At 42.5% G+C, this 18,007-nt stretch overlaps 1 protein-coding gene across 1 annotated transcript in view; it reads left to right on the top strand.

Moving 5' to 3' along the window:
• TAX1BP1 (Tax1 binding protein 1) overlaps positions 1-18,007 on the top strand; it is a 1,493,491-nt gene that overhangs the window by 917,115 nt on the left and 558,369 nt on the right. Inside the window, exon 12 of the mRNA XM_044066810.1 lies at positions 3,924-4,042. Within this exon, the coding sequence (XP_043922745.1) occupies positions 3,924-4,042 (119 nt within the window). The remainder of the gene's footprint in view (positions 1-3,923; positions 4,043-18,007) is intronic.

Raw genomic sequence — 18,007 nt, 5'->3', positions numbered from 1 at the left:
GGGAAGTCCAAAGTGATTGCCGACAGGCTGAGCAGAGCTATCCTAATGCCTCACGAGTGGTCCCTGAACAAATATGTTGCGGAGAAGATATTCCGCAGATGGGGTTAGCCTTGCTGCGATCTCTTTGCCAGCCCCCTCAATGCCAGATGCAGCAGCTACTTCACCCTTATCCCCCTGGAGGCAGAGACACCCAGGGATGCTCTGGTTCACGATTGGCCCTCCGGTCTTCTCTACGCCTTTCCACCGTTACCTCTGATATCAGAGGTCATTCAGAAAGCACAGTCTTTGGGAAGCAAAATGATCCTGATTGCCCCACACTGGCCTCGTCAAATCTGGTTTCCCTTCCTTCAACCCTATCTAATGGACGATCCTTGGATTCTGGACCCAGATCCAGATCTGCTGACTCATATGTCAGGACAGTTCCATCCCCTCCATTCAGACCCTCAAGTTGACAGCTTGGCTGCTTCAGTTCCGTCCTTAGGCTTCATGATTTTTCCCCGGAAGTGATCCACATTCTGTCATCTTCCCACAAGCCTTGTACCAGGACGATTTATTCCAGTAAGTGGAAGAGATTTTCCATTTGGGCCCGTGAAAGACATATTGATCCTTCTACAGCACCAATTTCCGCAATATTAGAATTTCTTTCTCAACTGTTCAGGCAGGAGTCAGCTGCAACAACCATTAAAGTGCAACTGGCAGCGATTTCTACCTTTCACGTTGCTAATGAGCCCAACCTTATGGCTCATAGGCTTTGGTAGGGCCTTTCTGAAAGGGACATTGTTACTCCGACCTCCAGTCTTTAATCCAGTAATGCCATGCGACCTCAATTTTGTATTACAGAAGCTCACCTTGACTCCCTCTGAGCCCGCAGCTACGTGTGACATTAAGTTACTTAAGAGTGGTTTGGCTTATTCCTCCATGATGGTTCACTTTGTCAGCCATTTCTGCTCGTCTGCCATTGATACCTCCTTTAGCTTCTAGACTGAAAGTAAAACTTTTTCTCAAGGGTGTCCTTCACATTAATCATCACAGGAAACCAGTTCACCCTCCTTGGGATTTGAATTGTGTTTTAGCGAAGCTAACTGTGGCTCCTTTTGAACTGGCAACTTCAGCTTCCTTAAAGTTTTGTACATGGAAAACAGTTCTTTTACTAGCTTTAACTACTGCCAGAAGGATTTCTGAGATTCAAGCTTTGATGGTTTTTCCAACTTTTCTTGTTTTTCATAAGGATAGAGTTTCTTACAGTACTAATCCTTATTTCATGCCCAGGTTGGTGAATAAGTTGTCTCTTAATCAATCTGTTCAATTGCCTGCTTTCTTCCCTTCTCCACAATCCTCCAGTGAGAGGATCTTGCATATCTTGGATGTGGAAAGACAACTCAGGTTTTATTTTGGTAAAATTAAGGCTATCAGGAAATCTTGTCAGCTTTTTATTTCCTTTCATCCCAGGGCTGTGGGTTTGCCTGTTTCCTAGCAGACTATTTCCTCTTTTATTTCTAGCAATATGACAGTTAAAGGAGCAGTTTTGGAGCCTGGGAGAGTCTTAAAGGTGCAGAGCGACTGCTGCCTGTAGCATACCAGTCCTGTTGCATGGTTCTGAAACATAGATTATAATACAATATATTTTTTGTCTTGTTGTCCCCTGCTGTTTGTGATCAGCCCCTTTCCGACCAATTAACACATGTACTCCAATCCTCAGGAAAGTAGTCCACTGGGAGGGGGCTCATCATGTAAGCAGCCTTTACGGGGGATTGGATGTTTTGTGTCCTTCGTCCCCCTTCACATACTTGGCTGCCAAGGGTAGGGAGCATGCAGTGGGCTGACTGTGTTGGCATCTCCTCACTTGTGTAAGGAGGCATGTCAGCAATCAGCCCCCTCCTGTATCCTCGAACATGGATGCTGGCTTACCTGGTTTCCCTGCCTGGCAGCTGTAGGGCTAAAGCTGCTAATCAAACCCCATTCACCTGGGTCACAGTCAGGGCTTCATCCCCCTGCTCCATTGAGCTAATCTTGTATAATGTATTATAACTAGTAAAAAGGAGGTGTAGTGTGTATATGTATTTTTTAAATATGTTAATGTCTAGCTGCAAGAAACTGTTTTTTGGTACACTTTCTAGAAATCAGTCAGAATAAAGATGTTATGGATGACTGAAGCACATCCAGATCTTTTGTTGCTGCTTATTGAGCATTCTGCCAAGCATCTTTTTCTGTGTTTTTAATTTTTTGGTCTCTGTGGAGCAAACCATCAGCTGCCACTGTTACCTCTCCTTGATCTCCAGTGCTAAGAGTCACTCCTGACCCTCCTCCCGAGCCTTAATCTAAAACCCTCCCTTTGCCAGAGAGAAGAGGTATCCCAGTGCATCAGCATACTTGCAGCTAGAGTTTTTTTTTATTTGCATTCCCTACCCATTTCCCCACCCCAAGGCTTGGCTTACAGTGATGTAAGGTCATCACAGCTGAAAACATTTATTGCTGCATGCCCCCAGTGTTTTAAACATGGGATGCATACCCCCTAGTATCATTACCAGGGCTGTTGTCCCTGCTTATGGCTCTCATTCCCTTTTTTTAATTTCTCCAAATCTTTTGGGTTTCTAATAGCATGATGGGAATGGACCCCATTCCTAAGTCAAACTACAATTAAAGTTCATGAAATTAGTATTGTTTCACTCTTTGATGTCAGCCAGAAGTGCTCTTCGCAGCACCTGCAATGTGCCCAGTAATGACTCCTCCTGTAATTCGTACGAAGTTACATGTATTGGTAGCTTATCTAAATATGACTGTATACTCTCTTTTTAGACCCGTTGCTCCTACTACTGTTGGAACTATCTGGGTATCTTTCTTCCACATTGCTATCATTTCTGCTTGCAAATCCTGATGTTTTATGAATGTGTCTCTGTGCACAGGACACTGTAGTCACTGGGTGTAGCAATTTCAATGATCACTGTTACTTTTGTCTTCTTTTCTTAGCTTCTGTCTTTTGCACTGTTGGTAGTGGATGATCCCATGTGATGTAAACTTCATAATTTTCTGTGATGCTTTGCGGCTCATGCTTCCAGTGTTTTTCAGCCACTTCAGTACCATAATGTTTGCACAATCCCCAGTGCAGCCTTTCAGTATACAGTCCTTCTGCCATTAGTTATTGCTGCATGACACCAGTGTTTTAAACATGGGATGCGTACCTTAGTATAATTACCAGGGCTGCTGTCCCTGCTTATGGCTCCTCTCATTCCCTCCCCTGTGGTAGGCTAGATGGTAAATAATGCTGTCTTTCCTATTCCCCCTCCCCAGTTGGTTCATCAAATGTTGCGCTTACTAGTCAAACAGTGTTCTCCTGGGTCACAGTCAAGGCTGGCTCCCTTCCTCTGTGATACATTGCCATTTCAACACCCTGATAAACTTTTAATGTTGAATTTACTAACCTCATTAATACTTTAGTGAAGTGTAACGTCTGGCCTGTCATGTGATAACAGGCAGTAAAAATCAGCATTTGCTTGTATGTTGACCTGGTTAACTAAGGGGATACGCTTTCCTTAAAGCTAAAAAAAAGTTTTTGTCAGAATGCTCAGTGAGCAGTATTAGAAGCTGTGGATATACTTCCATCATCCACTTTAGTCTAACTAGTTTCTAGAAAGAAGTGTAACAAGTTATTTATCAAACAGATGAAAAGAAACAAGCTGTCTGTTGTGGTGACCACTTCACATTACCTTGGTTCAGTGAAAAAATGCTCAAACTAAGGGCATATTTTTATTAATATTTTTGTTACATCAAGTTCATATCTTGGAGTTTAGGATCAACTTTCATACTGTGATTCTTATTTTATAAAGAACACAGTTTTTCAGCATTTGTTTTACTGTGATATGAACTGTATGTATAACCTAGTCAGCTAGAAATGTTTTGAACACTTTGTTTGAATCTTTTTCTAGCGACTCCAGTTTCATCCAGTTCCATTTATGAAATGATGGTTAAAGAGCAAGTGCAAGAAATGAGCAAGGATGTTGCTGAAAAAACAGAAAAGTATAAGAAGTGCAAACAGATGCTGAGTGTAAGTAGACATTGATGTCACAGTGTAGAATGTTATAGTATGTAGCAGTGGTGTGGTATTCAAGTGATAAATATCAAGTCTTGTAGCACATTTACATATCCATATGCTAATACTGATGTAGTTATTCACCCTAGCAAATCGGCCTTTGGAGCTCATGTTTGCTGTGGTTGGTGAAATTCAAACTAAAGCTCAGAGCTCTAGGGTCTGGAAATCATGTTGCAACCTCTGATTATAGTCTGTGTGGAGTTTATATGTTGACTCGCAAGTGTGTTTAAACATGTTGGTTTATTGGCTGTTCTAAACTGTCCATATTTACTGCAGCTACCCTTGCCTTGTGTCTGGGTCATGCCTGAAAAGGATCTGAGGGGACAGTTCCCTTACCTGATTAACAAAATAGCAATTAAAAAAATTGGATGCTGTGAGAGTAACTTATGTTGGCCTCGTGTCCAGGTGGGGAGAAAATACTGCAGTTTCTTAATAACCCAAAGTGCGTGATGCTTAATATATTAGACTGGTTTCTGTATTAAATGGTGGTCTTAAGTTTGTGAAGATTTACTTATTGTGTCTACTCTCTAAAAGAGCCTTTGGCCAGATAGGAAGTGTCCTAGCTAAATAAACAAATATAAATGCATACATGCATAAAATAAGTACATACATACATATTTATGCTTTTAAAAACTGTCTTTTCCACCTCTCCTCCAAAGTGCTTTCTTTTTGGTAGTATTGTGGAACAGAGTTTGCAGCAAGCCAAAAAAAGGGTTTATTATATATAGGTATGCCAGACTTGTAGACCATTAGTTAGCGGCACTGTCATGTGTGATCAGTAGTGACTGAGTCTTGTGATCTGTACTGATTGAGGTTTCAGTATCTCAGGATTTCTTCCGTGGTCTCAGAGTTACGATACATGGGTAGCAGAGGTGCCCGAGGCACCATATTGAGAAGTAGTGGATGATTCATAAAGACTCCCCAACAAAAATACTTGCTGGTTTTACTTTTTTTGAATTTTGGTTGTAGTGTATTTGTTTTGTTTTGTTTTTTTCTGTGATTGCACTTGAGGTGTTGTTCATATGAGTCAATTTGCTGTCAAAGATTATGTATATATTTCAGCAGAGTAAAAAGTGGTAAAATTAAATACTTTCAGTTTGGAAAGAAATGTCAGGCTCATATTAGCTGAGAGCAGAAGGTGGCAGCTTTTAAGCATAAAATTATTGCACCACAGAAACAGATTTCATCTGAGGTCATTTTTAAGATGGTCCAAAATGTTACCTGTTGTATCGTAGACTGCTACTCAGTTGTAGCATTGCTGACACTTGGTTCATTCTGAATGATGTAACAGTAGCAATCTTTGTTGCTTTGAAAACAACTGTAATTAGGCTAATATCTTTAATACCATGACTTTTAATCCGAAAGCTATAGCTGAGAAAGCAATGCACTTTTTAAAATGACAAAAATACACAGTCAAAAGCATATTTAAGGAGAAGCACAGTAAAACAGGGGTACCCTAGACTTAGTAAAGTCAAAGAATTTTACAGTGTGAAGATGTAGAATAATGTTCTGCTGTTCAAATGCAGTCTAAGTTGAACAACAAGGCAGAAAAGGGCAAAGTACGATGCTTTATATCACTAGGTTAAGCATATGGTTAGAAAACTGATATATAGTCCGTTGCAGACCCTTTCAGCCACATTGTACTAGGCCACAAAGCTTAGTCTATGTTGTGTATACACACACACACACACATGCATGTATATAGATGCACACACACGTATGTATGTATAAAAAAGCACACAAACCTTATATACTGAATTTCATTGACTGCAGTTTTGCTCAATGTGTATGACATCTCACAATTCCCAGTGTTGAGTATATATATATATATATATATATATATACACATATATATATATATATATATATATATATATATATATATATATATATATGTAATGTATGTATGTATATGTAATCTTGTGTATACTCACACACACACACACATGCATGTATATAGATGCACACACACGTATGTATGTATAAAAAAGCACACAAACCTTATATACTGAATTTCATTGACTGCAGTTTTGCTCAATGTGTATGACATCTCACAATTCCCAGTGTTGAGTATATGTATATGTATATGTATATATATATATCTATATATATATATATATATATATATATATATATATATATATATATATATATATATATATATATATATATATATATATATATATATATATATACACATATATATATATATATATATATATATATGTAATGTATGTATGTATATGTAATCTTGTGTATACACACACACACACACACACACTCACACACACACACATTTATATAGGTGTACATGAAGTGATCTAAACAACATAAGATTGACAGTAAAATGGCCGAAAAACATCTACAACTAAGTAGATGTAAACTAAAAAAAAATATCTGAACATGAAACACTGACAAAATTTAAGTTATACTAGGGGAGGGTTTCTACCCTTTCCTACTGTTGTGTGTTCTCAAAGTTGGTATTAGCAGAGGGTGTGGGGGACACAGGGGGGCCTCCCCCACCTGCAAAAACCTTAAGAAAATGTGGTTCGATTTTTGTCATATGTTTCAATGGATGTTCATCGTGTTACCCTGCTGCAGTCATCACACTTGGGTTATCCTGTCATCAGGCGGTCCTGCAGTCGGCCGGATTTCCTAAGTCTTGGTCCGGCGTCGGTTGCTGTCACTTCCTCCCTGACGTCAGTGCGCCAGGGGTTTATATAATGCATCCGACACCATTTTCTTCAGTCTTTCTTGCCGCGCAGTGCCCGAAGCAGAAGCAGTTCACAAGTGCCGGTCGGCCGACTCCTGAGATTTTCGAAGTCAAATTTCAGATCCGAAGTCTTCAATAAAGCTAAGTACCCCATTGGGGAAACTTTTCTTGCCTCAGACCGATGTCAGAAAAAGTTAACAATTGTATTTCTTGTGGGAAGCAAATACCTCATAAGGATTTTCATTCTTACTGCATACCTTGCCTAGGCCCAGACCACGACGTCACTGGTTGTCATTTTTGTGCTAGGTTCAATAAGCGTACTATAAAAAGACGCTTTGATTTCGCACAACACTACTTCGGTAGAAAATTTAACTACACAATGCCGTCGGAGCAACCGACTACTGGCGTGCACAAAAAAATGCAAGGATAAGGACAGGCAGCCTAGACCCAAGCCAGACAGCGAGGCCTCGGCTGGACCGGTCTCCGGTTCACCGGTCTTCAGTGAGGCTCCTATGCAGCCCCTGACTACTGCAGATTTGGAACCCGAGACCGCTTCGGAGCCTTTGGCGGAGAGTGCTAGGCCGACGCAGCCATTTTGTTTAGCCCCTACTGACGACACTGCAGAAAGAGATGTTGGTGCTGCGGAAACACCTTCGGTTTCTGAAGGCGTCTTCAGACCAACGACGCTCACCATAAAAACATATCCTAAGCTTAAGACTCCTATTAAACCAAAAAGACTGCACTTCAGTCTCCAGTTCAGGGCCCCATGCCTAAGAAACAGATGCTTAAAATGGCTGAAGATTTGATCTCTTTAATCAGGGGTTCCCAACCCCCACCCGACAAAAGGCCTAGACAAGAGGAAGATTATGCCTCCTCTGATAAAGTGTCTATTTCCTCAGGCTCCTCTGAGGACCAGGATTACTCTTTTTCCCCTTATGAAGATTCTGATGCTGAGGATTCCATTCCCTCAGCTTCTCCTCCTGAAGACTACTCCTTTGGGGAAACTTTACACACTATGAGGGAACATTTTCACTGGGAAAGTCAGGACTACTCTGACTCAAAGAAAAGGCTCAGAGAGTTTCTTTTACTCCCCCAGCACAGACCTCTTGCCATCCCCCCAGTTTTAGACATTGTGGATGATGTTTACTTAGAATCTAGTTTTTACCCAGATTCTCTGCCTCCTGCTCCAGCCAAACCAGACAGATACTATAGAGTGCCTGACTCCCACAAATTCCTTTATAAAAGCCCTGTTGCTGATCCAGAGACTATCTCCCAGGGTCCCAAAGGGGCTAAGGCTTCTATGGCAAAAAATCCTGTACCCTCTGAAAGGGACTCCAGAGCACTAGACAGGTGGGGGAAAAAGGTTTACACCTCAGCCACTCTAGCTATGAGAGCACTAAATTACCAATTTCACATGCTAAAATATCAGCAATTTCTAATGTCTCAATTAAGACAAAAAATGAGCACACTCCCTCAACAGTCTGAATTGAAAGAAATGCAGGATCTGTTGCATGTAACTGAACAGGTGGGCAAACATACTTTACAATGTGGGTTTGATTCTTTAGAGGCTTCCTGCAGAGCAGCTGTCACTGGGTCTGTTATACATAGGCATGCTTGGTTGAAGGAACAAACTCTGCCGGATCATGGTAAAGCAAAACTTCTAGATGCTCCCTTACAGCAGGATGTTCTATTTGGAGTTAAAGCAGAAGAAGTCTTAAAGAAAATGGAGGATAAGGCAAAATCTATGCAGACAGTCAAAGATTTTCTACAGGCACAGCCCCCTCGCTTCAGCAGAAATTGGCCAACAGAAAATTGGTCCTTTCCAGCTACTGACAGACCACAGAGGGGTAAATACAGACGTCCAAGAGGCAGAGGACAACCACAAGCCCAATACAAACCTCGACAGTGGGGCACTGCAACACAGAAGGGAGGAGAAGACAGGCCCCAAACTACTAGAAGGCAAACTCAATGACTTGCACCTCATCTGGCCAAGCAACACTCTCTTGGCAGCTCCCTTGGGAGGAAAACTCGCACTTTTTCCAGACAACTGGCACATTGTCAAAAAGGACAAATGGGTTCTAGACATAATTGCACGAGGATACATATTCCATTTCCACACCTTGCCAATGAAAAGAGGAATGCCAAACTTGCCACAAAATCAAAGGGCAGAGGCACAAAAACAAATTACAGCTCTCATGGACATGAGAGCCATTCAACTGGTACCTACACGGGAGCAAGGCCAAGGATTTTACTCAAGACTCTTTCTAGTCCCCAGAAAGGACAATGCCTGGAGACCAATTCTGGACCTCTCAATTCTAAACCCCTTCTTACAAGTACCCAAATTCAAGATGCTAACACTACAGCAGCTTCTTCCCATGTTGGGCAAGAAAGCATGGCTAGTAACGTTGGACCTCAAGGAGGCATACCTGCATGTCCCTGTCAGACAAAGTTGCAGAAGATACCTCCGTTTCATTGCAGGTTCAACCCATTACCAATTCTCTGCACTGCCCTTTGGCTCATCCACTGCGCCCAGGGTCTTCACAAAATGCCTGGCACCAGTAATTGCATACTGCAGACAAAGAGGAATTCAAATATACCCATACCTGGACGACTGCCTCATCCAAGCAGAAAGCAAGGACATCCTCTTACAACATCTGGCTTTTGTAAAACATCTTCTAAGTTGCCTGGGGTACACAGTAAACGAAAAGAAATCAAATCTAGTACCCTCACAAAATATGACATTCCTGGGTGCCAGCTTGAATACAACGGCCCAGAAAGCTTAAATGATGCCAAACAAACAACTACAACTGACTCAATATTTCAAAACAATGGCAACAAAGACCCAACTCCCTGCAAGAAAAATTCTGCAGGCCTTGGGCTTCATGGCATCTTGCATACTACTAATACCATTTGCAAAGCTGCATATGAGGAAATTACAGTGGTACCTAAAAAGCATATGGTCTCAACACAGCCACAGCTTGGACACAATGATATCTCTCATTCTCTGCCTACAACAGGAGTTTCTGTGGTGGTTTCAGGCATGTCACCTCAACAAGGGTCAGCCTTTCACCTTGCCCCCAGCCAGGCAAACTATGACAACAGATGCATCGGACTACGCCTGGGGGGCACACATGGCAGGACAGTGCATTCAAGGCATATGGACTGCAGATCAAAGGAATCTGCACATCAATCAAAAAGAGATGCTAGCTGTACAGAATGATCTGACAGCCTTCAAGAACCTATTACATCCAAGACAACTTACAATAAGGACGGACAACACCACAGTAATGTGGTACATAAACAAGGGGGTACACACTCCTACCCTCTATGCAGGCAAGCAATGACCTTGTGGAACACAGCACTAGCTTACCAAGTTCAGTTACAAGCTCAATTCCTGCCAGGAAAAAAGAATACATTGGCAGACGACCTCAGCAGAAACATCATGGATCCCCACGAGTGGAAACTGGATCCACAAGTATTTGCAATGATAACTCAAAAATGGGGCCTCCCAGACATAGACCTGTTTGCCAGCCCCCAAAACTATCAGCTAACAAAATTTTGTACAAGGACACTTCACCATCAAGCTTGGAAAGTGGACGCACTCTAATTCAGTTGGAAAAACCTGACAGTATATGCCTTCCCTCCATTGCCTCTCCTCACAAAGGTGCTTCTGAAAGTCAGAAAGGAGAGACCATGACTGATACTCATAGCCCCAGACTGGCCATGCCAGCACTGGTACCCACTATTAAGGAATATGGCCCAGGGCCCACCTTGGATTTTACCACAAATTGCCCATTTGCTCACACAGCAAAACAATCAGATTCTACACAGCCAGCTCAAAACCTTAAATCTGGCTACATGGCAGATCACCTAAGCATCCAGCCAGCTCCTCTTTCCCAAGCAGTTATGGATGTTATTCTGGAAGCTAGGAGGCCCAGCACCAGGAAGGCCTACTCGGACAAATGGAAAAGGTTTTGTGCCTGGAACCAAGCTAAAGGCCAAAATACACTTCAGCCTCACATGCCTCAGATTCTACAATATTTAACTGTGTTGTTGCACAAAGGACTTTCTTTTTCTTCCATTAAAATCCATGCATCAGCTATTTCAGCCCACTACAACATGGATCCACCTTTTTCACATCCACTTCTAAGGCAGTTCCTCAGAGGGGCAAAAAACATTAGGCCCCCCAGGAGAGCACCTACACCAACATGGGACCTCAATTTTGTTCTGGAAAAACTTACGCTACCTCCCTTTGAACCAGCTTTCTCTGCTGATGTACAGTTTATATCATGGAAGACTGCCCTGCTGCTTCAATAACTTCTGCCAGAAGAGTCTCAGAGCTGCAGGCACTAATGGCAGTGGAACCTTTCCTCATTTTCAATCAAGACAGAGTTTCTCTACGAACTAATCCTTCCTTCATGCCTAAGGTGGTTTCCAGTGTGGCTTTAAATCAAACCATCCACTTACCCACCTTCTTCCCAAATCCACAGAATAAAGGAGAAAGACTCCTGCATTCCTTGGACATTCACAGGCAACTTCGTTACTACTTGGATAAAACTAAGGTTTTCAGAAAATCTGACCAACTCTTTGTATCCTATGCTACAGCTTCGCTAGGGAAGGCTATATCAAAACAAACCATTTCCAAATGGATAGGACATTGCATTTGTTTTTGCTGTACCCATCATGGAAAACCAGTTCCTGCTACCATTAGGCCCCACTCCACCAGGGCAACAGCTACATCTACAGCCTTCCTCAGGGGGGTTCCAACCAAGGATATTTTGGAAGCTGCAACTTGGAGCTCAGTACACACCTTTACCAAACACCATCACTTATCACTTTACTCTAAGACTAGAGCTGGCTTCGCCACTGCAGTTCTGCAGGGCCTTCTAGCCTCCTCTAACCCTCTGACTCCTCCACCCATCCTTAGCTTTGGGATTCTATCCAAGTGGGATGACTGCAGCAGGGTAACACGATGAACATAGTACAGTTTTGTACCTACCATAAATGTAGATGTTCGAGTGTACACCCTGCTGCAGTCCAGGTTACCCTCCCTCCATCCCCTCTGATCTAACTGGCTAAATCTTTACAATACCTTCCTGATGTATTTGCTTATAGCTGGAGGGATTCTGTGTTTGTGCTAAATTTTCTTAAATTGGTACTAATTACTGACCACCTTTTTGGGGGCACCTGACATCTGGGGCAAGAAAAACTGAAGAAAATGGCGTCAGATGCATTATATATACCCCTGGCGCACTGATGTCAGGGAGGAAGCGACAGCAACTGACGCCGGACCAAGACTTTGGAATTCCGGCCGACTGCAGGGACCGCCTGACGACAGGATAACCCAAGTGTGATGACTGCAGCAGGGTGTACACTCGAACATCTACATTTATGGTAGGTGCAAAACTGTACTTTTTATATGCGGTTAGATTATGCCACATTTTTCAGTGTTTTTGCAAGGAGGGGAAGAAGTGCCTCTGCATTCCCAATGTGGGGTACTGAACCTCCACATCCAGTGCTAATTATAAGTTATCTAGACCAACTGCTTTTTTTTCTATAAAGTTAGTTTTTCTAGGAATACATACTATATAGCTATTTATAGAATATTTAAGTATTTTTATATTCCTTTATTTTTTTTCTGTAGCTGTGTTTAATGTTGCACACTGAAAATTTCTAATGTCAGAAAAACCCGAAGGGTTTAAGAAGTGTATGGCCTGTTGACACAAAATTCCATCCCAAGACCTGTACTCTGTGTGTTTATTATTTTGGCCCTGCCCATTTAGAAGTTGATTGTGACATTTGTGCTTCTTTCAAGTACAGGGCCATTCAAGTTCCAAAGGAAAAACTCATTTAAAAGGCTTGCCTTCCTTTCAGACAGGGTCTTATCCACACAGCCTCTGTCTAGTACTCCAAGGCTAGCACCAGCTTCAGCTTCACCAGGCAACAGAATGGAGAAAAAGAAAAGGAAAACTCGAGAAAAAAGTCTGAAGAAATAAAGCTATGAGAAGTTTAGGAAAAGGTCTCTGCATCTGGTAGATCCTTTGGGTGCAGCACCTAAGACTCCAAGGAAATTAGATCTGCCATCTGGTTGGGTCTGACCTCCCTTAACTCAGCCTATGTTTTCCCTGGAGCCCACGAGTCCTAAGCTCTATTCACCCATCTTACAGGACATACTGTTCTGCAAACTTTCAATGGTGGCATTATTATAGAGGTCGACCCAGTCCACCAGAAGCATTACAGAGATGGACATTGATTGGATGATGAGGACACGGAGTCAGATGGGAGTTCTCCAGGCACCTTTTCCAAGTAATGCTCCAGGTATGCAACCAGCTATCCCCCGTCTTCTCTCTCGGGGACTCTTCTGCCTTTTGGGTCTAGTCCCCATGGGTAAGAACCCTCTCAGTATACCTCATTTGGAGCTGACAGTTCCCTTACACACTCAACTGCGATTATTTTGGATCAAGATGAGTCTTGGAGCTGAAATGTCAGTACTGGCATCCCAGTGGTGCAGTCAAGTCCAAAGTTTTTGGAACTGTCTCTGCCTCTTGGGTCCCTGCTCTGAATAGCTCAGGTCTGCGATCATTCTCAGAACTGACCTTCATTGGGCTCTGGAAAGTTCCTGCATTTGGATAACAGGGATGTTTCCTTAGCTCCAGTTGCAGTGTTGGCCTTCAAAGCTTTTGAATGGATCTTGGCTGAACCAAGAAGTCAATTGCTGCCTTTGGGTTTGGATCTGTCCCAACTCCCAATGGATCCTGTGACTTATTCTTTCAGTGGGAACAGAGTCAGTACCTTTAAGCTTAAAGGATACTCACATCTCGAGTTCCCAGACTGATTCAGACTTGTTTCATGAGGTTTCCCAGTGACAGTGTCCTATTAAATGGACATGCAAACAGAAACGCACAAACTCTTCCCCAGAGTTTCACTGAAGACACAGATTTGGATGAAGGTGAAAGTTCTCCTAAATCCACTATAGAAAGCGCCGCATTTGGTGACATGCTAGAATTGATGAAACAACGAGGGGGGTTGGTCCTCCGAAACACCTTCACCAGATTAATGTGTTCCTCAAGGTGTTTGCTCATTGCTTGTCTGTGTTCTGGGTGGTATGACCCATGGATGTCCTCACAGATCTTGTGGCATAGTGGATATAAAAGGAACCTGATGTAGTGGAACGTATCCCTAAGAAGCCAGATAGGGTTTTAGTAGCTCCAAAGGACAGGAAATATCGGGTTAAAAGACCACAAGAATATGCCATGGTAGTAGCAGCATCTACAAAAAAGGAACTGTCCCAGGAGAGTTGTTCTGCTCATCCCCCATTAGGGAGTCAAGAGCCCTGGATAGATTGTGGAAATGGACTTGTGCTTCAGCGACCTTTGGACTTAGAGCGCTGAACTAGCTTGCACACATGACACATTTTCAGAGGGACCCGACCAAGGAGCTTACCAAGTCCCTCATGGGGTAACTTACTAGCAGATGTTCAAGAGAGTGGACTTTGAATTGTCTACCCTGCAATCCACTTTTAATGTGGCCATGGATCTACTGTTCAGTGGCATCTGATGCTATAGCCAGAGCAGCAGGTACCGGCATCACCATGCTTTGGCATACCTGGATGCTTCTTTGTGATTTTATTGAAAGCTTTAAGATGTCCTTTATTAATGCCCCTTTTGATAGTGCCACTCTTTTTTGACCAAAAGTTAAAGAAACATTACTAGGAGTGAAAGGAATGGTAAGAGACTGTATGCCATTGGAATCTGCTTCTCCACTCTACAGAGAACCTTTTCTAGGAACTAAAGAGGGGGTGGTAAGATGTGGTTCAGAAAATCATAGGGTTATCACCAGGACAATTCTGTTGAAAGCCCCCCTCCCCGTGGCAGAGGAGGAGGCAATTCAAATGAGCATCACTCTGGGGGCATACGACAACAGCATAACAAGGGTTTTCCCTGGCCTTTCACAGAGAAGCCCTACCAGCACTTCAGAAGGTTTATCCGACTGCCACACTCTTGAGACAGTCAGGAGGCACTTATCCTTACACCCACAAGCCTGTTGAAACATTACATCTGATTCCTAGATATTGAGGATAATCACCAAAGGCTACTAAAATCCCCTTTCTTACCCTCCAAAGAGGAGAATAAAGATTATGCCTTCACACCCAGCCAGTTGGAGTCTTCAGCAACAGAAGTTTCAAACTTCTTAGAAAAAGGGTCAGCCAATAGACCCCCCTCCCCCGAGACCATTTAGGATCCAGAGTCTGTTTCAGGTTCTTTTTTTTAGCTCCAAAGAAAATAGGAGACCTCAGGCTAATTTTGGACCTTTAGTTATCTCAGTCAGTTTGTGAAACGAGGTTCCTGATGGTCATGTAACAGTCCATATTGCCTTTGAGGGAGAATGACTGGCTGTTCTCTATACGTATCCAGGTTGACTACAATCACATAAAGATACAGAAGCAGTCCAGATTTCTGCATTTTCTGTTGGGAGCCAGTCATTTTAAGTTCAGAGCACTGCCTTTCAGCTTCACCACAGCCCCCAGGTATTCACCAAATTTATGGGAGTGGTACCGGTGCATCTCTGCCTGCAAGGATCCAGGTATTCTCGTACCTAGACAGTTGGCTACTTACTGTTGCATCCAGGGTTCTACTATTGCAGCACCAAAGCCTTTTACTCTGCCTTGTACAGTTACTGGGGTCACAGTCACACAGTCGAAAAGCCAGCTATGTCCCACATGGCAAATAGTTTAGAGGAAGTCGCATTAATATGGTTTTCCCAGTTGCCAAACTTCATGACACCAAGGTTAGTTCTTCATCTGTTGTGTTTGGTGGCCTCTATCATTACACCAGTTCCCCTAGCAAGATACCACATGAAAGTGTTACAGTAGACTCTGTCAGTTCTGTTCTGAAAGTCTACACTCCCTCCACACTGAAGATTTGTCTTACGCAGGTTTGCAGAGATCATATCAAATGTGAATAACTTCTTCCTCTGTAATGGGTGGAAGAACCTTTTGCCCACAAAATCCCCAGGCCGCAGTAACCACAGATGCTTCTCTTCTTGGGTGGGGTTGGGCCATTTCACGGGTAAACCTGTTCAAGGTGGTCATCTCTAGAGGCCGACCTTCACATCTGTATCTTGTAGATGAGTGGTCCTCGTAGTGCTGCAGGGTTTTAATGACATTCTCCATAAAGGTGTGTTATCCATTCAGATGGACAATATGACAGTGATCTGATGCATCAACAAACAAGGAAGAACATGATCATGCCTACCTTGCTGGGACCCCATGAGAGTATGGCAAAGGGTGATGTCTTCCCTTCATTTTCTGTTATCAAAGCACATCCAGGGGACATGAAATATACTAGCGGACAAGTTGAGCAGATCGATTCTACTACGTCATGAGTTCTCTCAACCAGGCAGAGGCAATGAAAATTCTCAGCTGCTGGGGCCAACCTTGCTGAAACCTATTTGCATCATACCTGAACAACAAGTGCGTTAATTACTTTGCCCTAATCCTTCCAGAGAGACAGTCACCAAGGGATGCTGTTGTCCACAGCTGGCCCACAGTTCTCCTCTATGCTTTCCCCTTCTATACCACTTTTGACAAAATCCATTCAGGAAGCCAAAAGGTGCAAGACCAGAGTGATCCTCATTTGCCCCATTTTGATCCCTACAGGTTTGGCTCCCCTTCATTTGGCATCATTTGAGACATCCTCCTTGTGTATTGGATTACTAACCAGACCAATAAAGTTACTTGTCCGGACTACCTCTACTGGATCTAAAAGCCATAAAGTTGACTGCATGATTCCTCCAATTCTAACAATAGTTAGAGATGCCAGGCTGTCGTCTTCGGTTCACATTATGTCTGACTCTTAAAAAAAAAAAAAAAATAAAAAACACTATACCAAAAAGATGTATCAAAGCAAATGGGAAAAAATCTATTTGTGTTTCCTCAGAAGGATTGCATCATTTATTTGCTTCTTTTCTGTCAATGTTATATTTTCTGACATAACTTTTTTTTACACGGGGCATAATGATACCTCTGTAGCCTCTCTTAAAATCTTCAAAACCTTCCTCAAGGGTGTCTTCTTACTCAGATCCCCAATCAGGGATGCAATTACCCCATGGGTCATTAACTATCATGCTTCAAGCCTTGACCCAAAAACCTTTCAAACCAGCAGCTTCAGTAGATCTCAAGTATGTATCTCTAATGTAAAACCATTTTTTCTTGTTGCAGTCAAATTGCTAGGCAAATCTGTGAATTATAAGCACCATCTTGCAAACCACCATATCTCGTATTTCATAAAGACAGAGTGGCGTTGAGAACTAATTCTTCCTTCCTACCAAAGATGACATCTGAAGTTAATTTGAATCAGTCAGCTGATTTACCAGTCTTTTCTCCAAATTCTCAAACAAGGGTGAATATCCTACACACCCTAGATGTTCACAGACAGCTCAGATTCTGTTTACATTAAATCAAGGACATCAGAAATTCAGTTAAATTTTTCATGTCCTTTTCTGAAGTAGTATTGGGGAAAAGCATATCAAAAGTTACCATTTCCAAATCTCTTATCAGACTGAATTTCTTTTGTTTATCCCTACTTAAGAAACCAACAGCCCACTCCTCAGGGGTAATAGCTACTTCTGTGGAATTCATAAACAGAGTCTCTGTTGATGACATTTGTACAGCAGCAACATAGTCCATGGTTCACACCTTTGTACTGCATTACACATTGGACATGCACTCCAGAGCACAGTACTCCTTTGGTTCTGTTTTACTCAGGAATGTCCTTCCTTGATGTTATCCAGGTGTTTTTGCAGCTTGGAAATCTGTCCCAAAGATTGAATTGGGTGAAAGTAGAAAACATTGGATATAAAAGTTTTTATTCAGTTCAACAGCCCTCCATCCTTCCTCCTTCCAGTTTTGTCATTGACAGCTTCTGGTTATTGAATATTTTTGAACATTTTTCTGTGGTATTAACATGCCCCCCAATTATGGCTCTTACAGGTTTTTTCTAGTTATAGGATAAAATCAGTATTTTTATGTACAAGTTAGAAAAGTCAATCTGAGGTACTTTAGTAGTGAGGAGGGGATTATGGGTAGGGGAGGAGTCGTAGCCTGGGATTCACAGCTTTATGGTAAGGCATTGACGTTGGATCTGAGAACCCAAAGGAAGAACTGGATGAAATCGAGAACACAGATTGCTCATTTTGGGAAGGTTTTT

This window comes from Protopterus annectens, chromosome 3.part1 (genome assembly GCF_019279795.1).
Source record: "Protopterus annectens isolate FY-2018-M chromosome 3.part1, PAN1.0, whole genome shotgun sequence".
NCBI lineage: Eukaryota > Metazoa > Chordata > Ceratodontiformes > Protopteridae > Protopterus > Protopterus annectens.
Note: the sequence above shows the minus strand (reverse complement) of the source record. Positions and strands in the feature narration are given on the sequence as shown.